The sequence below is a fragment of the Neovison vison genome, chromosome 13 (genome assembly GCF_020171115.1).
Source record: "Neovison vison isolate M4711 chromosome 13, ASM_NN_V1, whole genome shotgun sequence".
In the NCBI taxonomy this organism is placed as follows: Eukaryota; Metazoa; Chordata; class Mammalia; order Carnivora; family Mustelidae; genus Neogale; species Neogale vison.
Window position 1 is genome coordinate 141,368,276 of NC_058103.1, and position 27,653 is coordinate 141,395,928.

Below are 27,653 nucleotides of genomic sequence, written 5' to 3' on the forward strand. Positions count from 1 at the left end.
ATGCGCGCCGCGCCGCCGCCCGCGCCGCTCCTGCCGCTGCTGCTGCTGCTCGCGCTCCTGGCCGCGCCCGCCGCCCGCGCCCGCAGAGCCGAGTCCGCCCCGGCGCCGCCGCCCGAGCCCGAGCCCGAGCGCCGACCGCGGCCGTCGCCCGGCCCCGGGCCCGGGAACGCCACCCGGACGGGGTCCGGGGCGCCGGCGGGCGGCGGCGGCGGCGGCTCCAACAGCAGCGGCGACGCCCTGGTGACCCGCATCTCCAGCCTGCTCCGCGACCTGCCCACCCTGAAGGCGGCCGTGATAGTGGCGTGCGCCTTCACCGCGCTGCTCATCGCCTGCCTGCTGCTGCGCGTCTTCAGGTGGGTCCGGCCGCCCCCGTCCTTGCCCCGCCGGCCTGCTGTCGCCGCGCGCCCGCCACACCTGCGCGCACAGATGCTCCGGGCCCTGCCCTGCAGGAGCGCGCTCTGTCCGGGTTCTCCCCGGACACGGTTCAGAAATGCTCGCCTCCTTCAGCGGCGGCAGTCACGGATACTGGCTGCCTTTGAACGCTAACAGGAGCGCTAAGGATTCTGATAATTTCGCATTTGTTGTTTACACGGAATTTATTTTTGTACCCATTTCACAGATGGGGGAAAAGTCTCCAGAGAGGCAGGGTGGTTTATCCAAGTAGACTCAGTGGTGGTGGTAGAATTTGAACCCAGGTCCCGTCTGCCTTTAACCTTACCCACTTTTTTTTTTTTTTTAAGATTTTATTTATTTATTTGACAGAGAGAGATCACAAGCAGGCAGAGAGGCAGGCAAAGAGAGAGAGGAGGAAGCAGGCTCCCCGCTGAGCAGAGAGCCCGATGTGGGCCTCGATCCCAGGACCCTGAGATCATGACCTGAGCCGAAGGCAGCGGCTTAACCCACTGAGCCACCCAGGCGCCCCCTTACCCACCTTTATCCTTCCCTCCTTTGCTTCCCAGGCTCCTTAATGCCCCACCTGCCTTTTCCCTTTTCCTTCATTGTGCTACCCAGAAAAGCAGTGTCTAGGGCTCAGGCATGTGCCTGGGACATGTGCTGGAGCTGTGCTTTGCACCGGGGATTGGGGCTGGACTCTGGGGTGCATGGCGACCTTGGTGGTCTCAGGGACTTTCTGTTGGGGCATGTAAATGTCTCTCCTATGCTCCTGCTGACAGAGCTTGCCCCAGTGAAGACTCACAGGGCCATGAAGGGTCCTGAAGAGGATTTTATCGGCTGCTCAAGTTCAGGGAGAAAGTGTCTGGGAAATGAGGAAGGGGGTTGTCAGTCCCTGGAGTAGAGATGGAAAAAGCTACCTGGAATGCAAGGAGGTCGTTTCCCCCAAATGCCTGGAAAATCCCGTTTTTGCAGGAAATGAACCAAATAAATGTGTCCTGTTGCTCAGGCGGGCCGCTGGGAAATCTGGGTGTGTGTGTCCGTTGTTCACTGCCCACCGGCCTGTTCCAAGTGTACACAGTGTGCTTTACTGTTTGATCAGCTGTTGGAGGTTTGGGGCCAGGGTCTGGCTCTCCCTGGGGGAGCATTTTCAGCACAGGAGCGGAAACCAGACCTGGAAAGGCAGGGTCGGGAGTTATCTGTTGAGGTTTGCTGTTGCCGTGTGACTCTGAGTCAAGGTGTTTCCTTGTGGCTCGGTAGGATTAAATGCCCGAGATCCTGAGAAAATGGAGTAGGGGGGGCATGTTTTCACATCCACCTCCCCCATCCTCTGCCCTGGCACAGCCCACATTGTTCTTCACCATGCTGATGCCCTTGATGTACTGGGGCATTGACTTCCTGCCCCCCCCCATCCTTTCCACTGCCCTCACTCCTCTGCTTCCAAAGTTCAGTGGTTCCCTGTGTAGCTGTTACTTGGGTGTGGCATTCAAGGCTCTTACAAACTGGCCCCAGCTCATTTGGTGGCCATCAGCCAGCCCTTCTTTTTTTTTTTTTTTTTAAGATTTTATTTATTTATTTGACAGAGAGAGACTACAAGTAGGCAGAGAGGCAGGCAGAGAGAGAAGGAGGACGAAGCAGGCTCCCTGCTGAGCAGAGAGTCCGATGCGGGATTCGATCCCAGGACCCCGAGATCATGACCTGAGCCGAAGGCAGCAGCTTAACCCACTGAGCCACCCAGGCGCCCCAGCCAGCCCTTCTGAGCCTCCTCTCTGTCACTTGCTTGTTTCCTTATGCTCCATGGTGTTGGTCTGTGCTGGGCCAGTTTCTGCTGCACACCTGCCGTGACGGCCCCAAGGCCCAGCTCCCAGGCTCCTTCCTCTGTGTGGTTTTCTGGACATCCGAGTGAGGCCCTCACTTTCTTTTCTGGCCCACCGCAGCCCTAGCCTTGCGCATCTTCTGTAAAACCCTTCTCACGCCATGTTGGGTGGCTGGGTTTAGTGCCAAGCTCCTATACTCAGTGCACAGGCCTGGCAGCAGGGATGTTCAGTCCCTCCTAGGGTCTCAATGTCCCCCGCCGGCCTGGCATTCAATGGAGGCACCTTAGTCCTTTACTGACTTCCTGATTGTTCAGCTGGAGTGAGCCTTGATGCCTAGAGCAGCTCTGAGCATGGAGGTTTGAAACATTTTGCTCAAAATAGGCCTACAAGGCAGTGTACTTTTTAAGAAGGCATTTGAACTATTTTGCTGGTCTGCTCCTTATTACCCAGGGGTGGGGAAGAAAAGCAAGCAGCATGGGGCCAGATGTGAGCTGCGTGTTGGGGCGGGAGGAGAGCGGATACTCAGACCTCGTTGGAGGGTTTGCGCAGTGTCGGAAGAAGATTCTGGTTTCATAGAAGCTGGTCATGTGTGTGATCTGCTGCTTCTTCCAGGGCTGATGTTCTCGCTGGGGTGAGTTTGCAGGTGGGCCGCGGCCACCCTGGTCTCTGAGGCAGATGGGAACTTAAAGCATTTGACAGCTGGGAAGGGCTTGATGGTACGCAGTCCCCATGGGCTTCTTTGCAGAGGAGAAAGTTACATTCTAGGGAGCAGAGTGAGTTACCCACCAGATTCTCGAACATGCTGTAAATCCGTGGCTGAGGCGGGCGGGTGGCCCATCTTGCTGGTGGTCTGTGCCGTGGCCTTTCCCCCCTCCACAGTCCTCAGCAGGCTCAGCCCAGCAGGCCTCCCAACCACCTGCTGCTCTGGCTGGGTGTCCTGCTTCCGGGTAGTCACTGAGTCCTGGCCATTCCACCGTGTGCCCACGTGCCTCCCCCATGGAAGCCCCCCTCACCTGCCGGAGCTTCTGTTCGACTGACTCCCTACTAAATCTTAGCAATGTCCTTCATGTCCACTGCTGTTGCTGCTGCCAGTCTTGTCCCTGCCCCTGTCCATCCTCTGTCTCTGGTCTTGTCCTTCCTCTGCCCACCTGTGTCCCCACGCACAAGCTCATCAGTGTGCGGATGATGCTGGCACTTCCTACAGGGGCCCCGCCCCCCTCTTGAACCCGTGTGTCAGCTTCTGCCTATTGCTCCCTCCTCGCTGGGGTTCCGGGGGTTCTCCAGGTCCTGGGGGCCTGGGACCTGCATGCTCTGCCCCACTCTGACCCTCTGCCTGGAGTCCCCTCTGCCATCATGACCCCACGGCTGCCTCCTTGCTCTCTGCTCTCCTCTGCTCCCTCTGAGAAGCCTCCCTAGTCGGGGCCCTCCGGGGCTCCCAGAGCACACTGGGGCTTTCAAGTTCCTGCATGGGCTCGAGACAGGAGACAGTCACTGAACGTGTCCCTCTGCTTTTCAGCCCAGGGGGCTCCCAAGAGCAGAGCTGGACCTTGGTCATGTGTGTCTCTCTAGCACCGGTTAGCCTCCAAGCCCATGCTGGCATCTAATGAAGATATTTTTTAGCAAAGGAATATGGAATGCCTAAGTATTTTATGCTACTGATATTCCTCAAAAAGCCCTCTGTGACTTGATACACGGCTGTTGCCGGAAGCCTGCGAAGTAGGAATTCATTTGGATGGTGACCCTCTGTGGTGACCCTTAGCAACACAGACCAGGGAGAAAGAGCTTAGTCAGGTTACTGCTTATAAAGCAGCAACCCTAGCCCAGTTGTCTATTTTCCCTAGAGCCACCTCACCAGACAACAGAAAAAGTATGGATCCAAGGAAACTGTTAAAACTAAAAACACGAAAAAAAAAACCCCACTAAAAACATGGAAACTTTGTGCAGTGGTAGCATCGTAGCCAATGAGGGTTATCCAAGGGGTGATCATTGCTAATTGAAAACTAAAAACAATGAATACATGCAGTTGTGAAAAATATGCGTACCTTTAATGAAGCAATTCCATCCCCAAGGTACACACATTTTTCACTGGGATACATCTTCTTTCTTCCAGTTTTATTAATTAGAAAAGGAAGCAAAGGTGCATGGGCAGCAAAGTTCAGAGCAGTTCTGTTTGGTAGTGAAAATATTTACATAACCTAAGTATCTAACAATTGGGTCTTGGTTAATAATTTATGGGAAGTATGGAATATTGTTTAACTGTTAAAATGATGACGCTGGGGGGCGCCTGGGTGGCTCAGTCCATTGGATGTCTGCCTCTTGATCTCAGCTCAGGTTTTGATCTCAGGGTTGGGAATTCAAGCCCTGCACCGGGCTCCATGCTCAGCATGGAGTCTGCTTAAAAAAAAAAAAAATTAGATCAATGACGATATTGATCTAATACTGTATATTATTGAGTGGAATGGGTTTCACAGCAGCATGCATGGTATGATTTCATTTAAATAACAAATTACGCATATAACGAATATGCAAAGAAATCCATGCCTGTGTGCTGTGTGCATGTTTGTGGGTGAGGGTGATTATTTTTCAGATGATGTTTTTACATGATCTGAATTTCTTGACAGTGGACACGACTGCTCTCCCTGTCTGTACAGTCAGCCCCTGGCTGTGTCTTTGGCTCTGTCTTCTTAAGGACCTGCCTGAGAGTCTGGGGCATACATCTACAGATGGGAATTTTGGATCCCAGAGCGACTCATACTTGATTTTCTTGAGTTTGTACCAGTTCATCCACCCCCTTGTAGTGCCTGGGATGGGGGATCCTTAGTACCACCTGACTTTTTCACTGTTTCGGGAAGATCGGTGTAATTTGGTCACTCATTGTTTTCTGTTTTTGCTTTTTTTTTTTTTTTTTGCTTTGCATTTTCCCAGTTTCTGCTGAGATGGAGCATCCCCCCCACCCAATACTTACTAATCAAGTAGATCCCTCCGTCTGCAAAATCATTGATACCTTTTTCATGTATCTGAATCATTAAGGAACACTGTTTTGGGACCAGAGACAAATTTGGGAGGAGGGAAAGGCGGCTTGCGCGCCGGCACCGTCCAGGTGCGCATGCGCATTTGCGCGCGTGCACGTGTTCGTGCATGTGCATGTGCGCGTGCGCGTGTGCGATTCTGGGCGTGTTCCCGCACAGCTAACAGTGGGGCTGTTCCCCCGGGTCTGTTACCTGGTATGTTTCTGAAAGCTGGAAGGGAATCGACAAGGACGCTGTGTCTAGGAAGCAGAACACTGCGATTTCTCCAATTTTTTGATGTTCAGAACTATCTGGTGGGTTGTGTGGCATCAGAGACTCTGAGGTTTCACCTTGCTCTTCGGGATCTGGGAGAGTGACCTCACTCTCCAGGGTCCTCTGAACAGGGTGGAGAGCAGGCAGGGAACCCATCCCTTCCACCATGACACTCCTTCCCCCTTGGATTCTCCACTGCCGAGGCCACCTTTCTTAGGTGTCTGCTGGCTGCTTTCCCAGCCACTTCTTATTTCAAAAGCTTTGTACAGTTCTCTTATGTGGAAGGAGGGTTGGTGCTTCCTGGGGCATGGGGAGGAAGATGAGCTCTAGGTGGTCTGACACTGCCCAGCCGTCACACTTGCATCCACGGCAGAGGTGCGCACCCCGGTGACTTGAGGACGTCGGGACCCCAGCAGCTCAGTCACCTTCCTAAGCCAGCTCTTGGCAGAGGAACAAATACTTTCCTGCTTATCCTGGATCCCCAAATTTCCCATCGTCTGTGTGTTTACATTTATAATAAGAACAAATGTTACTTAAGAGAAAACATAGAAGCTTGATGCTTTCGGGATTTGGGGAGACCGTTCCGACGTGGTTTTTAGTTATTGCTCGTCAGTAGGAGAATATTATTGTAATAAACCAGAGCCTTAGGCAGAGCGAGGTTAGCAAGGGAAGTCCCTTTTTACGAGTTTGAGGGAGACTTGGGAGCTTGTTAGTGTCAGGTCATTTTTTCATGGTCTGACCAAGGTTTTGAATTGGGGGAAAAGGTATGGAAGTGAAACATATTTATCCTAATTTTTAATTTTTTAGTGGATTTTCTGTTTTTTTTTTTTTTTCTTTTTCTTTTTCTTTTTCGGTTTCATTGAGTTAAAGCAGGCATAGAGCACTGGGCATGTGGAGGGCAGACAGCTTCATGGTTCGACTTACTTTTATTGTGAAATGACGAGCACGATAAGTTTAGCGAACTTGTCACCTCACAGACATACTCAACAGAAAAAGGGAAAAATTTTTTTTTTTCTTTATGATGAGAACTTTTCGGATCTACTGGTTTAAGCAGCTCCTGGGTACACCGTCCAGCAGTGTTCACTGTGGTCCTCATGTTTATGACACACTCCCCATATGTCTTTGTCTTACAAGGGCAAGTTTGTACCTTTTGGCCACTTTCATACGGTCAGCCCCCCGCCAGCCTTTAATTTTATATATGACATTGAAGAAAGAGTGTTAAATAAATCTAAGACAGTAAAAATGCAGATTTTTTTTTTAACGAGGGTAGAGTTTATGTTTGATTCTGTTTTCCATAAAGTTAAAAAAACAGTCACAGCACATGGGAAACATAAGTTCCCTCAAGTTGTTCTCCTCCAGGGAGGAATTTTGCTCCCTTGGGGTCATTTGGCAAGTGTCTGGATATATAATTTTTTTTAAAAAAATTTTATTCTTATTAGAGAGGGAGAGCGAGAACAAGTGGGGATGGGGAGGGGCAGGGGGAGAGGGAGAAGCAGGCTCCCCGCTGAGCAGGGAGCCCCATGTGGGGCTTGATCCCAGGACCCTGGGATCATGACCTGAGCCAAAGGCAGATGCCACCCGGGAACCCCCCGGAGATATTTTTGATTGTCATGACTTGCGGAGAGGGATGCTGTTGGCATCCAGAATTTAGAGCCCAAGGATGCTATGGCCTGTCCTACAGTACAGGGACAGCCCCTTAACAGAGAACAGTGAGCCCGAGACGTCAGTAGTGCTGGTGCCTCCTGGGAGCCTGGGCTGCAAGGCTGTTGGTCGTCCGAAGTGAGCAGTTTACTGAGCCTTTCTGGGCCTTCAGTGTCCAGCACTAATTGCCGTATACGCCACCTGTGGGGGTGTTTAGGATGACATGGAGTCAACTGAGCCCCTGGTTCCCCTTTAAACAGCTAAGCATCTTACTGTGTTTCAAAATATGGTTCTGAAAACAGATGTAATTTATACCCAACGTTTTGGCCTTGCTTCTGCCTGTAAATGAGCATATAGCCATATGGCCAAAATAATCAGGCAGGTGCATCTGCTTCTGGGCTGCTCTCAAAGGTAACTGGTGACTTTTTAACCTATGTGAGCCTCCCTGGACATGCAGGACACCGAGTGGAGGAGGTGCCTCATGGCTGCACTTATTAACGTGCCTGGGAGGACCCAGCACACCTGCCACTGATTCCTTCTATCAGATTGAAGGGAGAAAAATGCTTCTTTAATTGAACCCTGAGCCCTCTGCCTTAGATGACTTTACCTGTAAACTCTCATGCCTGTGAATGCCTCGGTTTTGGGGGCTTTACAAATGTAGATCCTTCTTGGCACACAAGTGGTGGGGGTCCCCAGTGTTAGTGTCTACACAGCATGCTCCCAGACTTAAGCAGAGAAGGCTTCAGGGGTTGTGCTTGTATTTTAGTCTTATGGCTGATGCTTTGGTTCTAACTCTTTGCAGAGGGAATTTCTGGGACTGTGAATTTAGACACATGTTGTCATGGTTTCACTTTAAAAAATGTGTGCTTAATCTAAGGGTGAACTGCTAGGAACCCAGACTTGGTATTTATTTTCCCAGAGGGCGCAGGAGGGGAGGAAATCCATGCTCTCTGGCAAGTTTGGAGCAGAGGAGAGGCCGTGGCACGGAGAGCTCCCCGGACCTCCCTCCCTCTACCCCATTGTACAGATGAAGAAACTGAGGCCCAGGACAGGGGAGGGTTTATTGAGGTCATCCAGTGAGTTTGTAGGAAAAGCAGAACTTAAGCACAGTTGTCTTTAAAAAAAAAAAAAAGATTTTTATTTATTTATTATTTGACAGAGAGACAGTGAGAGAGGAAGCATAAGCAGGGGGAGTGGGAGAGGGAGAAGCAGGCCCCCTGCCATCAGGGAGACCCACGTGAGGCTCAATCCCAGGACCCTGGAATCATGACTGAGCCACCCAGGCACCCCAAGTGCAGGTGTTCTGATGCTCAGCTTGGTCCTTTTTGGGCCTCCAAGTGGCAGTGGGCTGGGTTTTGGTCTGTTCCGGCTGGGTCTCCCCAGCAGAGGTCAAGGACCCATGAGAAAACATGGTTGACAGGATCAAGCTTTCTTCCCAGTGTATATTCTGAGACCCACTGTGAGCCTAGGGAGAACTGTGCTGTGGGGAACACACCAGAGCCTGTTCAATCTGGGAGACGGGATAGTGCCCTTGGATGACTCTACTGGGTAGAGAAGAAAGACTCAGCTGGGGAATGATGGATCAAAAGGAACACTTGCACACAAAAGCATAAACTGCAAAAGGATGGCCCGGGGGCTTTGGTGGGGGATAGAACAGTCTGGCAAGGAAAATGGGGAGGAGGAGGATTAGGGCTTGGTGTGGGGTAGGATGAAGAGGCCCTTCCGGGACCAAATGGCCTAGCAGGGTTTGCCGTGGGGAGGGTTGGAGCAAGGGATCACTTGGAAATCGTGATGATGATAACAGCAGCCACTGATATTAAATAAGCCCTTATTGTGCACCATGCGCTCTACTAAAGGTTTTCTGTGTGTTTCCTCATTCCTATGATCGGTGTGCTGCCGGAGTCCCCACTTTACAGATGAGTAAATCAAGGCACGTGCACCCGGGGAAAGGCCAGAGTCTGACTTCGGAGCCAGCATTCCCCTCCCTTCCGTTGTCGCAGGCGGATTTTGGAAGACACGGGTCTAGCTGGAGGACCCGGGGATTTGTGGTGGGTCAGAGGAGTGGAGGAGGGAATCACAGTGCTGCTTAGGACCGCCGGCCCTGCTTGGGGCTTAATATGCGTTTGCTGAGTGAGTGGGTGAGTCATGATGGGGCTATCGTGGGGACTCAGGATGGTTGTGGAGACGTGTGGAAGGTGCTGGAAGGACTGGTAGGGAGGCCTGGAGGCCTGAGTAGATGAAGAGGAGGAGAGAGTTGGGGGCACTGAAGGGCCTGGAGAAGGGCGGCGGAGGGACGGGAGCGGTCAGCCAGGGGAGAATGGGAGGAAGGTGGTGTCCAGTGAAACTTGCTCACAGAAATTCCAGCCACACATCTGGACATCTGGGCTTGGGGCGGAGAGGTTGGGAGTCTCTGTGGGAAGTGACTGTCCCTGAGTTGGGGATGTTGGCAGTGAGCAGTGACATTCCCAGGCCTCCTCTACCATGTGGCAAGGACAGGTGGATGCCGAAAAGGCTATTCATGACATGTGTCCCAAGGCACGGTGACCTCAGAGGTTCCGAGCTGTAGTTGGGTCCGCTGGGTCCATCAGAAGTGTCCCTCTTGGTCATCTTGGCACTGCCCTTGAACCAAGGGAGCAGCCCCTGGAGGCCGCCTTCCTTGCCTTATGCCCCGCTTGCCTCGCCCGGCGCGTCATAGGAAAATGAGGCGGACCCAGCCCTTGGCAAACACAGCTGGGGAGCTGGAGGAACGGGTCTTGGTGTATTCGCCGTTGCCATACTGCGACTCCTCCGACAGGTTAAAGCCGGGGTGTGCTTATGTTGTCTCGGAAGAGTGATAGTCAGATCTGACCCTCAGGGATTGACAGAGGGGGAGAGAAACAAGTGTGGGGAGAAGGTGCAGGCCAGAAGCTGCAGCATGAGCGGGAGCCCTAAGGCTTGTAACTGGGCTCCCCGGGGTTATGCGTATTCAGATGAAGTGAGCGTCCCCAGGGTACAGCGTGCCCGTTGTGTGCTGGATGCGGGCATTGGGCTCGGTCAGAAATGACGGCATGCTCTTAACCCCACGGGGAGGGTGCCCAAGAAGGGGGGGACGCAGCCAGGTTGTCTAGTAGTGACCGGTACCCTCCATCAGATGAGCTGCTGGCGAGCAGGTGTGAGGAAGTGTACCGGCTGAACGTGTCCATCACTCCGTCCGTCTGGGCTCCTGAGTTTTGGTTGGTCGTTTGCTGTCCCTCAGGCTAAGCATCACATTCATGGCCACGACCAGGAGATGGTTAGAGGTTTGCAAACTGGTTGTCCCTGGATGCGTTTTTTTTTTTTTTTTTTAAGATTTTATTGATTTATTTGACAGAGATCACAAGTAGGCAGAGAGGAAGGCAGAGAGAAGAGAGAGAGGGGGAAGCAGGCTCCCCGCGGAGCAGAGAACCCGATATGGGGCTCAATCCCAGGACCCTGAGATCATGACCTGAGCCGAAGGCAGAGGCTTAACCCACTGAGCCACCCAGGCGCCCCTGGATGCGTGTTTTGTCTTGTGTTGCTCGGATGTGCACAGTGTTTTTAACAACGGAGAGGGTCGAGAACACTTAAAAATCGGAAGTCTCCGCATCGAAAATGTAGGTCTGCTTTTCTGGACGGATGGGACTACCTGGAGACCCAGGGCCCATGTTCGAGTGACAGGCATGGGCCGGCATCTGCCTCGGCCGGGGCGGCGAGCACCAGGCCTCGTGTCTCCGGCTGGGAGACAGAGCATTGGTCACCATCTGCCATCCTGTTTGTTCTTATGTTTCTGTCGTCCCAGACCTGCTTCGTTGGTTTCCTCTGCCTGGACTGGGGGCTCGGGGGCACTGGAGTTTAATACCCGAGTCACGGTGCTTGACCGGGAGCTGGGTGCTAGGACGACGGAGGAGCCCCACATGGTGGGGAGGGTGTGGCACGAGGACAGGGGTGAGGTGTGGAGGGGCTTCCGGTGCTTCTGGAAGGCTCTCGCTGTGCTCAGGAGGGCTGGACGGGAGCTGCGTTGGAGCGGGGCCCCTGGACACCTTGAAGCTCGTGCTGTACGGGAGGAAAAGCTGTGTCTCCAGGAGCCCGTCGGGAGCAGCGCGAGGCCAGGTTCATACGGCTGTTTCCCTCTTTCGGGGGCTTGTTTGAACTGCTGTGAAAGGAAGGTGTTGGGTGGAGCCTGCAGCAGGACCCGAGGCAGGGCAGGCAGGAAGGCTGTCCTGGTGGGAGGCAGTGGTGGCCTCGCTGCTCCAGCTCGGGCCTAAGTCCAAGTCGTTGCCCATTCTCCAGGGCCTGCCCCGTTGTCCCTGCCTCTCCCGTTCCTGCTCCCCTGCAGAAACACTGGGAGGTGGGTTTTGGGATTGAGTTCCTTCTTTCTCCAAGTTTACTCAGTTTTCTAGGGAAGGCTCACTTTTGTCTTACACTCTGAGAATGCAGGTGCAGCAGGTTCAAGGTCAGAGTGGGAAGGGCCTCTGGCCCCAGAGCAGAAGCCCCACCAGGCATTGAGGCTGCCAGGCGTCTCAGCCACCTGCTGGCAGCTGCTTGATTTGGTCTCCTCCTCCTTTTGTTCTCATTTGCTTTATGAATTTTTCTAAATGTCAAAGGTGACATGACATCTTTGTGACAAGTAGTGTGGTTTTGGGTGCCTGGGTGGCTCAGTCGGTTAAGCCGCTGCCTTTGGCTCAGGTCAGGTCATGATCCCTGGGTCCTGGGCTCGAGTCCCACATCGGGCTCCTTGCTCAGCAGGGAGCTGCTTCTCCCTCTGCCTCGCCTGCACTCTGCCTGCTTGTGTGCGCTCGCTTGCTCTTTCTCTGACAAATAAATAAATAAAATTAAACAAAACAATACAAAACACCCAAAAAAACCAAAAAAAGCCAAGTAGTGTGGTTTTGGCAGCATGCTGGTCCTTGAGCTATGGAACTACTTTATTTTTTATTATTTTACTTTTTTACAAATAGACACATATTTTTCATTTTTATTTATTTTTTAAAGACTATTTGACAGAGACAGAGAGCAGGAGCGCAAAAGCAGAGGGAGTGGGAGACGCAGACTCCCCACAGAGCAGGGGGCCGGATGCGGGGCTCGATCCCAGGACCCCAGGATCTTGACCTGAGCCGAAGGCAGATGCTTCACCAATGAGCCACCCAGGTGCCCCCTAAGGAACTACTTTAAAGGGATTAAAAATGAAATCAGCTAGGCTGGGGGGAAAGTCCCGCTGCTGGATTTGGCTCCCAAAGTCACCGGATGCCTGCAGGGGCGACAGTGCTGGCTCCGGGCCGGGCAGAGGGGCCCCTGGGCCAGCTCCAGGAAAGAGCCGGCCTGACACGCGCCTGCTGCATTTAAAAATGTTATCTTAATTACTGACTTCGAATCTTACTTCCTTGTTTGTTCGTTTTAAAAATAGGTTGTATATTCACATGGTTCGGAATTCCTGAGGAGTCAAAGGGTATGCTGAGAATAATATTGCCTCTTGCCCCTTGGCCACTGCGCCTCCTTTTCTGGGTGCTGTCGGCTTCCTGTGACTCTGTGCAGAGATTTTAACAGTGTAGAAATGAACGTAATGTGTGCACATACACATTTAAATGTATACATAGCTTTCCCTGCTTTTAATATCAACTTTGTAAGATAGAATTCCCACGTCATACAGTTCACCCATTTAAAGTGTCCGATTCATGGTTTTTAGTGTTTGTGGAGCTGTGCACAATCAATTCATTCCATTTTATTTTATTTTATTATTTAGAAATGAAAAAAAAAAGATTTTTACTTATTCGACAGTGGGAGAGAGCACACAAGCAGGCGGAGCAGCATGCAAAGGGAGAAGCAGGCTCCTCGCTGAGCAAGGAACCCAACCCGGAACTCGATCCCAGGACCCCGGGATCCTGACCTGAGCTGAAGGCAGCTGCTTAACTGACTGAGCCACTCAGGCACCCCCTCCCCAGTCAATTTTAGAAGGTTTTCATCATCTCAGAAAGAAACTCGAAGCCCATCAGCAGAACACCATTTCCCTCCCAACCCCCAGGCTTGGGTAAACACTCAGTTGGGATCCATTTCCCTTCCTACTCCTCTTTTCCAGAATTTTCCTGGCTCTTCTTTTTACCCTTTAAAAAATTTTTCCTTCTCTGAGCTTTGGGATCAGCTTGTCTAGATTCCCCCACACAAAACCTGCCAGTATTTTATTGGATTTAATTAAACTGGTAGATTCATTTGGGAGCCTTGACATCAGTATGGAGGTTGAAGCTTTCTTGTCAGAAGCAGGGCGTGCCTTCTTTTCGTTGACACAGTCTTCCGTTGACACAGTCTTCCGTTGGTTGCTTTTGGCGGTGGCAGGAGACAGCGGGCCACCAGGAACCCTCGCAGTTGGACTTCTAGCTGCCTGAGAGTGCCCACTCTGCGGGTGTGGGGACACCGGGTGTCCCAGCCGAGTCGCCTGCTCTCTTGTTGGAAGTTCTGGAATGTGCTGGACCTAGATTTGCGGGTCAGGTCACTCAGTGCTTCTGGCTTTCGTTTCTTTGACTCCGTGATGCCTCGCTGGCTGGAGGCTCCAGTAAGACCATGGGTGTGATGCCTGGCACTGAGCGTGCCCATCGCGGTGGCTGCCATCACCGTCGCCCCAGTGGAGCGGTGATGCAAGAGGGCCACACGGCTTTGAGCGTCACATGTAGATGGTGCCCCATGGGGGAGGCAGTGCCCATGAACGGAGACCGCAGGAGAAGAAAGGGGGACACCTGACTTGGGTATCCTGGGAAGGCTCATTGGGGAAATGGGAAAGCTGTGGCCCCATGGGGTGGTTGGGGCAGGGAGGCACCCTGGGGATCCGTCACTGGCACCCCAACTGCACCAGGCGAGTGGTAGAAATGGATATGCCTAGAGGCACGTAATGAAGGAATTGCAGAGCTGAGGTCCGAACCCCATGTCTGGACATCTGGACACCACCTCAGTTTGTGGATCTGAGCGTGCACCCCCCGACCCTTAAGGGTTTGTTTGGTTGTGTTCCTCTTGGTGGGGGAGGGGGAGGGCGGAAGGCTCCCCCACCGCCGCTCCCCCCCTTCCCTCACAAAGCTGGCCTGCTTAGCTCCAAAGCTCTGCTCCTGTCCCTTGTGTTTGCACGGGCAGGAGGAGCTCATTGGGAAACCCGCTTCTGACCAGCTGCTGAAAGGGCCTTTGAGTAAACAAATCCTCTGGCTTTAGGATTACATTTCAGAGTACAAGAATCTTGAACGTCTCCTCTGTCCTGTTAGAAATGTGTGTTTTGGCTCCCGTGGAAGGATCCTTTGTCTTTCAGAACTTCTCTGGTCTTGCCTGTTCCCATGAAGCACAATGCAAACTTTTACTTAAAAGCCCCATTTGCTGTCCCTTCGTTGAGGCCACCTGCTTTAAAGGGACCTTGTTCCGGGAAGGAGAAACCATGTCAGGGGCCATGCTGGGGGCCAGGCTTCTTTCATTCCTGAATCTCCTTCTTTAGACGGAAGCTCTGTGCCCCACAGTTTTGGGGAGCTGCTCTTCTGCCCAGTCCCCTGCCCCACCCCACCCCACTTCCAGCCCTGTGTTATGTCTGGGTTATGAACTCAGGTCTGACTCTACACCTGGGCTCTAGAACCGTAGATTCGCCTTCTCAACTATGGAGAAGCTGCGTGTCCTCTGTGTAAATAGCTTCGTTGGCACCAGCAAGAGCTCACCTATTACGAACTAGTATTAATTTAAAAAGACGGGTTAGAGTGTCCACACGCAGAGAGGAGAGAGCAGGACTGGGCGAAGTGATTTAGACTAGAGAGATGTCCATTTTCTGTTCTCTGGGGCAGGGCGGCCCTGTTCCCCAGCCCCAGGACCGTTGGAGTCTGCAGGAAAGGCTCGTGGGCTGTTCAGAGGTTCCCCCACTGCCGAGCTGTACACAGCTGCAGAAGGAGGGGTCGCCTTCTCTGCTGAGGACAGCGCCTTGTCCCATGTCAGGCAGTGATCGCCCACCCTCCTGCCCGCCTGGGAGGGCGCTCGTCCGGGGAGGCCCTGCGGAGGAGTCTGAGTCTCTTTACCTTCTCTCAGGTCCCCGTTTCCCTGTTAACACGTCCGACAGTGGACAGTGAGATGGCTCCTGTTTGTGAAGTTTCTGTGTCTCAGAGAGTCGGTCATTTGAAATGTAATTTTTTCAGCTCATTAGGTCAAAACTGGCATGTAAAGCATGTAGGAGACCGTGCTAATGGCCTTTCCCACTAGTCAGGGTTCTCTAGTGAAGCAGGACCAAGAAGATAGAAAGATGGAGACACACACACACACACACACACACGGAATATATGTCGATATATAACCCATGAATTATGTTATTACTACATTAATTAAATTAATCATTTCCATTTAATACAATCGATAGATTAAAACACATTTTTTGAGTAATTGGCTCATGAGATGATGGAGGCTGACAGGTTCCAGGATCTGCCGGGTGAAGGTGCAAACTAGAGGCCCAAGAGCTTACGATGGCGTAAGTTCCCATCCCAAGGCTGGCAGGCCTGAGACCCAAGAACGGCTAATGTTTCGGTTTAAGTCTGAAGGTAGGGAAGAAACAAAGAACAACGTCCCAGCTCAAAGGCAGTCGGGCAGGAGGAAGTCTCTTACTTGTGGGAGGATCTGTCTTTATTTTCTGGGCAGGACTTCAGCTGATTGGACGAGGCCCACCACACCGAGGAGGGCAGTCTGCTTTCCTTAGCCAATTTGAATGTTAGTCTCATCCAGAATTACCCTCACAGACACACCCAGAAATAACATTGATGAAATGTCTAGACACCCCGTGGCCCAGTCAAGTTGACATATTATTACATACATACAATTAACCGTCATACCTCTGATGTAATCTTGGGGTATAAAATTCTTTTCTGAGATCATGTGGTTGGAATGGTTGGCATCAAAGCAAGTAGGCACGACATTCTAGAGGCTGGCGGTGTCTCCCAGCTTCTCCCTTGGGTAACTGTTTAAGGGATCTATTTTAAATTAAACAGGTTAGTTTTCTCATGACAATACTCTAAACAATCAGGAAGAAGGAAGGTGACTTTATGGGTAATAACGATCCACTCCCATGAAGGAGAGCTAAATTCAGAGCCTCCAGAACCTTCTTCCAGGGCTATCCTACAGGGCCAATGACTAACCTGGGTTTTAAGTTCCAAGGGCACGACGAGGTTTTCAAATCAGATTTTGCATTTTCTAGGCTTCGCGCTACCTGAGAAACAGTTACCAGCAGCCCAGCGACTTCTTAGCCTGAAACCATTTCGGGGTGTCTCTTTGGGCGTCCACATGGGGCTTCCTCAAGCCCTCGGGTCACAGGACGGTCCTTTTCTACCAGAGAGCCCCGAGGAGCAGGTGTGCTTTGTGCCGAAGATACAGATACACATGCAGATAAATAAATGTATTTTCTCATGTAAATGACACTTTTCATGCTTTTGGTAGAGCACACAATTCACAACAACAATTTTCTGTAGCAGAGAAATTACGAGAAACCTGAAAGTGAGCTGCTCCTTTCATCGTTGTACAAACTGACCGAAGAGTTTCTGTGCGCTGGGGACCGAGAGATCCTGTGTGTGTCTTGGACGTGGTCCCCACCTGGGAGCAGCTTACCGTCTGCAGGAGCATAGGATCCTTCAGGGCCCCATTGATGATTTTTTGGGGGGGGGTGTTGAGGGGCTTGGTTTCTCATAGTATCAGCTATACTCAAAAAGGAGGAGGGACAGCATAGACTACGAGGCATTTGGGAAAACGTTCAAGATCGTGGAGAAATAAATGCAAAGAGCGTCGGTAGTCATGATAATGGTATTATTCCCAGCGGCGTCATAAACTTTCAGCCAGGCCCAGATGAATATTGTATCCTTCGTGCAGTGTGACTAATGCTGGAGACGGAAGGCCTTGTCTTAGCACTTTCCCTGTGGCCCGCAGTGACCCTTTACCATCCCAGAGGTAGATGCTTAGCGTTATAACTCACTGTCCTCATAAATCCTCACGGTGGAAACAGTATCGACTTGTTTTTACAGGTCCTTGTCGTCTGAGAGAGGCCGTGGCACTTCTCTTTATTATTATCACGAACAGTAATTTCTGCTGAGAGCCTCCTGTGTGTAGGTTCCTTATACACACCGTCTCATTTAATCCTCTCTTGCCTGGGAGGGACAAATACGGTCCTTAGCCTGTTGTATTTAGGAGGACTTGGAGGCTTTGGGATCGCTAGCTTGCCTGTGGTCACACAGCCCCACCCCGATCCAAGCTGGTGGCCCGTGGGTGCTGCTCTCGATGCCACCTGTGCTGGGAGCAGCCATGCGCGAATACAGCGGGGGCAGGTTGGGGGTGAGGGAGCAAGGGGGCGAGGGGACAGGTGTGTCACGCCCGTGCAGACGCTGCGCTGGATCCAGTCTTCCGTGAGCGTTTCGATCTTCTGCTTATCGCAAATGTTCTTTGCATTAGTTTTACCCTTTAAAAAAAAAATACCGCACTGGGGTCTTATTTATCTCAATGACGGGGCTTTGCAGTGCTCAGGGCAGGCGCGATTCTCCCCCTTTTGTGGCTGAGGACCCGGAGGGCTAGCGTTGTCAGGAGTCCATAGAGGCCCCATGGCCGAAAGGGACGGGGCGGGGATGTTCGCCGGGGCTTCTGGGAGCCGGGCAAGAGGTGGCAGCGTGACTTACCTGTGGGGGTCCTAGCGTTCTCAGCAACGGGCCTGTCTTCTTCCAGGTCGGGAAAGAGGTTGAAGAAGACCCGCAAGTATGACATCATCACTACTCCCGCCGAGCGCGTGGAGATGGCCCCGCTGAACGAGGAGGACGACGAGGACGAGGACGCCACAGTCTTTGACATCAAATACAGGTATGGGGTGGGGACAGCAGCTCCCTCCGGGGCTCTCGGGGGTTGGGGTGGCAGGGCGGTTCACCTTGGAAAACAACGCGAGGCCAGGCGTGGCGGCCACGTGTCCTTGTTCTTTGGTGGCGCGTCTTGACTTCGGCACGTTCTGCTTACGGAGGGAACTGCTTGGATCCCTTCCGAGAACGCACGGCCCCAGAAAGCCAGCAGAGAGAGGATCTGGAGCAGCGGTTACTCCCACATTCCCCCGGTGCGGGCGCAGGAGAAGTGTGGTCCGCGTGAAGGGCTGAACTGACGTCAGACAGCGGGATCGTCCCGCACTGCTGGGGCCGGGCGCGGGGGGCCGGGTCCGAGCAGCCGCAGACGCCGCACGGGGTGCACACAGAAGGACACTTCTCTTTCAGCCTCACCAACACTCCCGATGAGAGCACGGGGTGGGGTGGGGGTCACTCCTTGGGTGGAATTTGCCGGTGATCTCGAGAGGCCGGGGTGTGACCTGAAGGCGGCTCCGTTGGAAACTCAGAAGGCCTTTGTGACTTCAGGGCTTTAGTCTGGTTTTTGGATCCTTTTGGAGGGTCCTTCGGATCACTGTAAGGCTGTGGGGAGCGTAGTTTAGAGATGAGGACTCAAAGCCCCAGAGAAGAGAAAGCTGTTTGCCCAAAGTTCCAGTTATTACCAGCAAAAGGGAAGCACAGGTCTGGGCTGGACCCTACCCCGAGCCCTCCCTGCCAGAGTTCTCCAGAGAAACAGAGCCAACAGAAAGATTTATATTCACGGTCTAAGTCTGATGGTCTAAGAACAGGAGAGTCAGTGGTGTACGTCCTGGTCCAGGTGTAGGAGAAGACCAGCAACCCAGCTTGAAAAGTCAGCGAGGAGAGTGAATTCCCTCCTACCCCACCCCCATCAGAGAGGGCAATCTGCTTCACTCGGCCTCCTGCTAAAATTGTCACCCTCCCCCAGAAACACCTTCACAGACATACCCAGGGCAGCGTTTGACCAAATATCTGAGCACACTGTGACTCGGTCAAGGTGACGCGTAAGCTTCTCCATCCTTGAGAAGGCAAGTCTCCCCCACCTCTCCTGACTAGTTCTTTTTTTTTTTTTTTAATTTTTTTTTATTTATTTGAGAGAGAGAGCATGAGAGGCGGGAAGGTCAGAGGGAGAAGCAGACTCCCCATGGAGCTGGGAGCCTGATGGGGGACTCAAGCCCGGGACTCCGGGACCGTGACCCGAGCCGAAGGCGGTTGCCCAACCAACTGAGCCACCCAGGCGCCCCTCCTGACTGGCCAGGGCTGTGCTGATAAAGAACTATTCTTGGCCCGTCTGTATAAATCAGTTGTCAGAATCAACAAAACCAAGTTTGGGGTTTTGACTCCATGTATCAGCTTAAGGGGAATCAACCCCTTTATGAGAACCCTTCCGATCTATGAGTGTGGGTCGACTTTCCATTTATTTAGCTATTTAAAAACATGTCTTTCAGTACTTTCAAAAATTTCTCCATAGATGTTCTGTAAGTTTTTGTTAGTTATATTTCCAGATATATTAGATATATCCCCCAATATGTATACACTTTACACTTGCGTCTGCAAGTGTAAATTTATATGTGTATATTTTTAACCTAAAAATATTGTTTTAGCATCAGGTCTGAAAAAATGGCTGCGTGATCATGTTTATACACATACTACTATTAGAGTTTGTTAATGAATCACACCTCAATCTTATTAAGAACACGTAAACGTTAAAACGTGGATTGCTTATTGTAGATAGCTGAGCAAACCATTAGCTATAATTTGCATGTTAGGTAGGTAGCCCCCTTGGAGTAGAATCAGCACCATCGGTGATATTCATCCATGCGACGGCGTAACACACACACGAGAAAGTTAAGTGATTGTGCTGGTTTTATTGCTTAGCCCTTTTATGTGTCTCACATCGAATGCACAGAAATAAAACATAATGTGAAGAAAACTATGTCCTCATTTTGAGTCACCATGAAAAGTGTCTGCTGCGTCCTACAGGCTGGGGAGGGTTATACCATGGGGAGCCCTCGAGAATCTTACGTGGGTCAATGTACTGTTTTGATTCCGAGACACTAAATAAAATCCCATCCGTATTTAGTGACTGAACCCACAGACCTCACAAGACAGGAAAAGACTGTACCAGAGAAATACAACAGTCAGCCTGTCCCGATGTCCTATCTTTAGACTCGTACTTTGGCGTGAGGGGGAGAAGGGGCCCTTTCGGGGTACGCGGATACGCGTGGTACTGGGGTCCGAAGACCGCTGGGTTGTCATAGTGTCCAGTGTTGCTGGGAAGAAGGTACATACTGGAACCACCGTCAGATTAAGAAAATCCCACAGCTCGTCTTAGTTCTTCCGACACTGGAGCAGGCACCTTTCCGGGGCAGACAGTGTGTGCTGTATGGACGCTGGTACTCTGGTAGACATTTTCAGATACGCTGTGTGGGGCGGCGGAAGCCGTCAGTCTGGTCATTTGGTCTCCAGTACTCATTTATTTCTTAACTGGATGTTTGTACCTTTGGGCCGTCTTCACCCAAGTCCCTCACCCCCAGCTCTCTGCCGTGGGTGGTGGGTGGCTACCAGTCTGACCTTTTTATGGGAGTTTTTTTTTTTTTTTTTTTTTGAGATTCCACACATGAGTAAGGTCATGTGGTACTTAGTCTTTCACTGTCCGGCTTATTTCACTTAGTGTAATGGCCTCAAGGTCCATCCCTATTGTTGAAAATGGCAGGATTTCTTTCTGTTTTATGCCCAATAGTATTCCATTGTGTGTGTATACCACATTTTCTTGCTCTGTTCATCTGCCGGCGGACACTTTGGTGGTTGCCACGTCTTGGCCACGGTCGAGCCATAATGCCGTGGTGAAGGCAGGGAGGCGGTGATCTCTTCAACCTAGTGATTTTGTTTCTAGAAGCAAATGTTTACGTTGAACCACCTGTCAGTGTTCCCCAGGTGAGTGGGCGCTCCTCCTCCGTCTCGCACAGCGGTAGCACGGAGCCCCTCAATGCACGGTAATTTTTATTTTTATTTATTTGTTTATTTATTTTAAAGATTTTATTTATCCATTTGAGAGAGGGAGCATGAGCAGGGGCAGAGGCAGAGGGAGAAGCAGATGCCCCACTGAGCAGGGAGCCCAATGCGGGGCTCCATCTCAGGACCCCGGGATCATGACCCGAGCAGAAGACAGATGCTTAACCGACTGAGCCACCCAGGGACCCCGCATGGTAGTTTTTCATCCAGGCATTACCTTAAGCCCCTCAGGCACGCTGATGTCTCTAGAGGTTTTAGCAGCAGTGCGGACAGCGATGGGCTCAACAGCTGAGAACTGTTCGTGACCAGGAAGGGCGGGAGGAGACGAACTTGGCGACGTGTCCCTTTTCAGGGCTGAGGGAAGGCAGGAGAGCTGCTCCCCATGCAGAGAAGGCAGAGGGGCCTGGGGGCTCTGCCTCCCTTCCTAAAGCTTCCTTTGGGTGTGTTTCCAGTGTCTTCCATTGAGTATTTTAGAAAATCGAGTATTTAGTTCTTATTTTCAGCGTACTTTTCTGGTATCAGCCTTCCGGCTGCCCGCCACAGGCTTTCCTTACCGCCGGGCGCCCCCGGCCTCCCTGTCCAACTTCAAGGAGCTCCTGGCGGACTTTTCCGTTGTTTGTGGGTTGAAATGCTATCAGGATGTGAATGAATTTGGAGTCGGGTCACGAGATACAAGACTGCTCCAGTCCTCAGGCCCAAAGGCGACGGACTATTTAGGAAGACGGAACAACAACTCTCTTGAGTACAAGGGTAATGTATGCTGTGGACAGTACAGCTAAGAGAAAGGAAAAATAAAATTGCCTGTAATCTCACTGCTTAATGGCAACCACTAGAGTGTGTATGAGTACATATCTGTGAATATTCTTTTCTTGGCTTTGCTTTTTTTTTTTTTCTCAATAGAAGTAGGACTGTGTAACACATGCTGTTTTGGAATCGTTTTCCACCTGAACGACGCAGTACGAACAACTTTGTAGGTCAACAAGTTTGAAAGAACGAGAGTTTTCAGACCCGTTTCATGTTCGGTTTAGTGTTTTGGGGAACTTCCTTGTCCGCACCTGACAATCCGCTCCCGGGCACTTGTCTTTCCTCTTTAGACGTCGCTCAGCTAAATATTGGGGTTTGCTCTGGGGAACGATGCGGCTGAATTGGGACCTTGGGTTGCGTTTTGAGTGAACGCAGAGAGGAAAGCTGTGTTCTGGGCTCCAGGGCAGCGAGGCGAGGCGGTAACTCGCTCGGTTCCTACTGTCGCGGGGGCATTTCTTTGATAACACGTTGTGACTTAGAGCCTGGACGCATCAGCCAGGCAGGAGATGGGGGGAAGGTGGGCAGGGCGAGGCACCTGTGCGGAGTCCCCTTTTTAGGGCTCTGATGCAGCTGAGGGGCTCTAATCCGTGAGATAAGACCTCCGCGCTTTAGGGCCCGGTGTGCTGGGGGCTGGGGAGGTGGGAGGGCAACAGCGTCTATAGAAATGAATTTCTCGCTCTGTCCTTAAAAAGGCTAATTAGAGGAAAGCAATGATGGCTTCGCAGATTACAGGGAACCCTGGGGTTTCAGAACGATTCCGTATATCACAAAGCTTTTTGAGTCCCTGGTGTTTGTGCTTTGAGCTGGGCTGGCCCAGTGTGTGGCTGTGGCTGGCGCTTGGGTCTCTTTGCACACCCACTTTATTATGGGAGACTTCCGTGATCCCCTCTAGACGTTTCCCCCAACATGAGGCCCATGTCCGTCCGTGGGCAGTACCGGAGGCTGTCACACCTGCAGCCTGAAGGTAGGCTGCTGGGAGCCCGGGAGCCACGGTGCTCTTCCCCACCGTGCGTCCCGGCCCTGTCCCTCTGCCTCTCAGGTTCAGACAGGGGGCGGCCTGTGGGAATATACAGTCACGCGTTCTAGAAATGCCTACCTCCCACCCTCTCTGGGGTAGAGCTTCCTGTGGGACTCTCATGAGAGATGCCTGGCCTCTCGTCTTTGGAACAAGGGTGTTGGGTGGCTGTTTGCAGCAGGAAGTAAGAAAACAGATTGACTCGCTTGTCCTAGATGTGGCTCCGGGGCTCAGAGTCCCCAGGGACACCCTGTGGCGGCTGTTGAGTGCACTGGGCACAGCGACTTCTGAAAGGCTGGGCTCAGACGGCCTTTCTGCCTGTCCCGTGCTTCCTCGTCTTCTGGAATGAAGGTTCTAGAGTGAGGAACAAAGCTGTTAGGAGCACCAAACTATGGACAGCCGTGAAGGTGATGGGTATTATGAGCTTCTGAGGCCTGGAAGGAATCGTTGACCCGCAGGGCCCCCCTCCCCAGAGATGCCCATGTGTCCCTGAAACAGCAGCAGGGTCCTCCCCGGAGCCCTGGAGATGAAGCTCTGCCCACCCTCCTCCTTTACAGGGTGCCGAGCTTGTGTGTGTGAAATGGGCATGTCGTGAGACCTTTTTATTTCCCTGAGAAGTATGGGCCATGCAGGGTCCATTCTTGGCAAGGTATCGTGCACCTTAAAACTCTCTGAGTTTCATATCCGTGAGGGGAGAACCTACACAGACGGGAATTTGCGTGGGAATGAAAATTTACCACTGAGTTTCCCACCTACACACACACACACACACACACACACACACACACACACAGTTTATGGAGCTACAGAAGAATCAGGCAAAAAGGAAAGAAAACCCAAAAAACAAAACCCAGCACAAATAATCATAGCAACGCTTCTGTAAAAGCTAGCCATGTCATCCCGTGCGTCCTTTGTGTTCCGTGTCCTGGGATGAAGGCCCAGGAGTGCCGACAGGCCGTGGCGATCCTCACGTCCGTCTGTCTCACACGCACTCCCAGACGGGGCCTCGCTTCCTCCCTCCCTCCCTCGGCTTCTGTGTTCTTTATTCCTGGGGCCCGCGTGCCCTTTTCCCCAGGCGTCCTTCACCACTGCACGGAGAGGTCAGCTGCCAGGGCGCTGGACAGGTGCGGAGACAGGTGCTTCTGTGGCTTTGTGCTGACAGACAAAGCGTGGGGCCGCGACAGGGTGGGACACGACCCTCTACTTCTCTGCGATGGTTATGACTCAGTGTCGCTGGACAGGACATTTGGAGATTTGAAAGGAATAAGCACGGAGCGTGGCACCTAAATGTGTCTTCTCCTCTCAGGGAACTTCCAGCGGGGGAGACGGGGAAGGCTCAGCTTGGAGACAGTTTCAGGTTTATCTTCAGGACAACAGGAGTGTCCTTAGCCGTTTGGCTATTCTGGTGGGGGAGGGGGGAGTTGGGAGAACGAGGCTCGAGAGTCCTTTCAGAAATCACTGTCCATGCTCCGCTCTGTGGCCAGCTGTCACCGAGGGCGGAAGGCTGAGCCTGACCCGCCTCCCGGAGCTCGTGCGGAGACGGGGAGACAGCCAGGAGCACGGACACTTACCGGGCAGCCTGAGAACCGCAGGGGAGGAAAGTGGGGTGCTGTGGACAGCCAGGAGGGGTGCCTCTCCTGGGCAGGAAGCTCTTCCCAAAGGAGGTGAAGCCCATGACTGGTTTGAAAGGAAGCGCCCCAAAGCCGGTGAAGGGGCAGGGAGGGGGGAGGGCATTGTAGGGGGAGTTGATGGCTTGTGCGAGTTTGAGTGATTAGAGGGAGAACCAAGTGGGCTGTGGCTGGGAGCCTCTGCCCACCCCCCAGAGCCCTTCTGAGGAGAACCCCAAAGCTGTCTGAGCTTGGGGAGGCAGCAAGAGGAAATGAGGAGACCTAGGGTCCGTGTCCGTGGTCCCCCGAAACTTCCCGAGTCCTAGTGTCGCCAGAGGGTCTGAAGCCAGCCCCATTGCTCAGACTTGCCATGGGGCTTCCCTCCTCTAGAGAGGCGGAAGGAGCTGGTGCCCCCGGGGGCGATTGCACAAGCCCAGATCTTGCGGAAGCTCTGTTTTCCCTGTTCTGGCAGCTGCCCTGCAGGTTTACTCTGCTCTGGAGGAACCGAGGAATTGTGCCGAGCATGGGGATTCATGGGGGTCTGCCGTGTCTGCCCTGTTCCACGCCACCCTTTGTGTGTGTTTATTCTGTAGAAGCACAGGGGTGTGCACAGCTGCCCAGGGGGATGGGCGCCGTAGGGGTCCAGGCGGAGGACCCTGGGGCGTGTTCCTGTAGCATCGCCAAGTGGTGTTGCCGCCAGATCAGCAACGTCGACATGCCCATTCTTGGTTTGGTCGTTGAGAGCTTTGAAAGCTTCCTGTCCCCAGGCCCCCTGGTCGCCGTCCTCAACATGCAGCCTGCGGTGGATGCAGCCGGACCGGTCCGGGGGTGGGGACGGCAGGCCAGGTCTGAATACTTGAGGTCTAGCAGTCTGCATCTGTAGAGTGGGGGGAGTGCCCGGGCTCTGTGGATGTCAGTTGGCGGGGGTGAGCCCCCCCACTCCCCAGCCCGGGGGAAGGGGCAATGGGAAATCCACCCCACACAGGACACGGCTGGGGTGGTTGTCTTTCTCATCCTCTAGTCTTTTGAGGAGGATACCCTAGCGGCCAATAGGAGGATGCCCCTATCTATTTGGGTTTTTTCCTTGAAAGGAGTTTGTATTTGGAGGTCATTTCAAACTTAAAAAAAAGTTGCAAAAACAAAAATAGTATACTTTCCCCCAGATTTTCCTGGTTTAACATTTTGTCTCATTTGCCTGATGGCCCTGTGTTTGTGCCTATGGATTGTTTTTTTGTTTTTGTTTTCTGAACTCTTTGAGGGTAAGCTTTCCAGCAAATACTTTGGTGTATATTTCCTAAAAATAGAATGTTTGTGTCTTTTAGAAAGTAGTTGCCCGATAATGATAATATTTGTATTTGGGGATCATGTAACATTTTGAAAAGAAGTTCGTTATTTTATGGCTCTGTTAAATCCGCACTGTTTTTGCATGTGTGATTTTGTGATGCCCGTGATCAAAGATGAAGAGAGGGCAGTGATGGCTCTGACCTCGCAGATTTTCTCTCCTTTCCGGAGTCTCTTTGGATGATGTCTTGAATGGATTTCGTTTTCAAACTTTCGCGCACTCACTGCACAAATGTTCCTTGTACCCCCTATGTAGCCCGGTACCATGTGCTTGGTGCTGGGGATTTAAAGATGAGTGAGCTCAGACCAGGGTTTTGCCTTCAAGGAGCTCCCAGCCTAAGCAAGAGCCAGACGTGAATCAGATAATGACATATACCAGGGATCTGCAGACTCTGGTCCGTGGGTCAAATCTGGCTGTTGGCCTGCTTTTGTATGGCCAAGAATGATTTTCACATTTTTAGTGGTTGCCCTGGTGTGGGAAGCAGGGATACAAGGCCAAAAGAAGCTGTGTAGTAGGGAGTCTGCCTGGGGACCTGGGATCCTGAGATCCTGAGATCCTGAGATCCAGGGACCTGAAAGGAGAGGTGGAGTTACTTTCCAGACAGTATGTTCAAAGGTCCTGTGGTTGGCGAATGTGGCCTGCAGGATGGAGGCTGTTAGGATCAGAATCGATGCAGGGTTCTGCCGAGGGCACTGACTGGTTCTCCCTTTTCTTTCAGGTAAAATCTGTTTGCAGCATGTTGGCATCCTGTGGAACAGTCAGCTGCGGCCTGGGGTGTGAAGGATCCGGGAACTGTCTCTTCTGAGGTGTTGAGACTGAAACAAACATTGTTGATGAAACTCTGGCACCACTGCGTGTGTCCAGCGTCAGTTCAGAATGTCACCACAGGAGAGTCGCCTCTACCACTCTCTGGACGCCCCTTTAAAATGTCACCCTTTCCTCCTCAAGAGGGCTTTTGCCTTGCTAAGGGGCAGGCGTAGAAACATTTTGACTTAAAAAAACTAATTTTAAGGTAACTGTTGACAAAAGTAAAGAGTAAAGATCAGAAGTTGACAGGAACCCGAAAACACAAAAGCCTGAAGGATATTCAGCTTATAATCTCTGACATTCTGCTCTCCTGGATCTACAACATTCTAGACGTCTGCCCTTTTGGTGGTCCTTTGGGCTTGGTCAGATTCTGGCCTGCTTTTGGTGATGGCTGTGCGAAAATTCAGAGTTGAAATGTTGAGAGCTAGGCAGCCCTAGCAGAAGTACAACGGGTGTTTCTGGCTCCTTTTCTTCCATTTTTTTGTTTCTTTTTTTTTTGGTTTTTGTTTTTTAAAGGGGTTCAGCAGAATCAGGCATACCTAATTCACAAAGAATTTTGAGTATTGGGAAAAACCTGCCCATATGCGTGTATACAGGTGTGTGCATGGGTGTGTGTGTGCGTGTGTGTGTGTGCACGTAGGAATCATTTCTCCTTTTCTGGCGGTGGTGGGGGAAGACACAGTACAAGACAGCCTTTGGTTAGGAACGTCCTCTGTTTCTCTGCCCTGTTCTACACTGTTGCTCTTGAAAATGGAATTTTAAAAAATCACTGTGGTGATTCAGATGAACAGGGATCGGGTTGGCTCGAAAAGGCACAGCGTCCGGGATGGGTTTGGGGTCCGGGCCAGATGGAGTGGGAAGCCTGCGGGACCCAGCAGGTTGCCTCAGCAGGGGCACTCCTGAAGGTGTGGGTTGGGAGTTGTGCGGGGTGGGGGGCGGGACATTGCAGTGGGGGGGGTGGCTTGTTTCTGAGCTTGTGTGCCCAGATGTCTGCTGGCTTCCAGAAGCGGGGCTGACTTCTTGGGCTGGGGGTGGAGATGATCTGCTACACCCAGGCAGCTTCTGCTAAACCTCTGTTGGC

General features: G+C 52.1%; 1 protein-coding gene and 1 pseudogene across 1 annotated transcript; both read left to right on the forward strand.

Moving 5' to 3' along the window:
- On the forward strand, positions 1-27,021 carry FAM174B (family with sequence similarity 174 member B). Its single transcript, XM_044230387.1, has 3 exons — positions 1-353; positions 17,825-17,956; positions 26,484-27,021. The coding sequence occupies exons 1-3, from the start codon at positions 1-3 to the stop codon at positions 26,485-26,487; spliced, it is 489 nt and encodes a 162-aa protein (XP_044086322.1). The 3' UTR covers positions 26,488-27,021.
- On the forward strand, positions 4,140-4,260 carry LOC122894834 (annotated as a pseudogene).
- Positions 27,022-27,653: the final 632 nt, after the last annotated feature.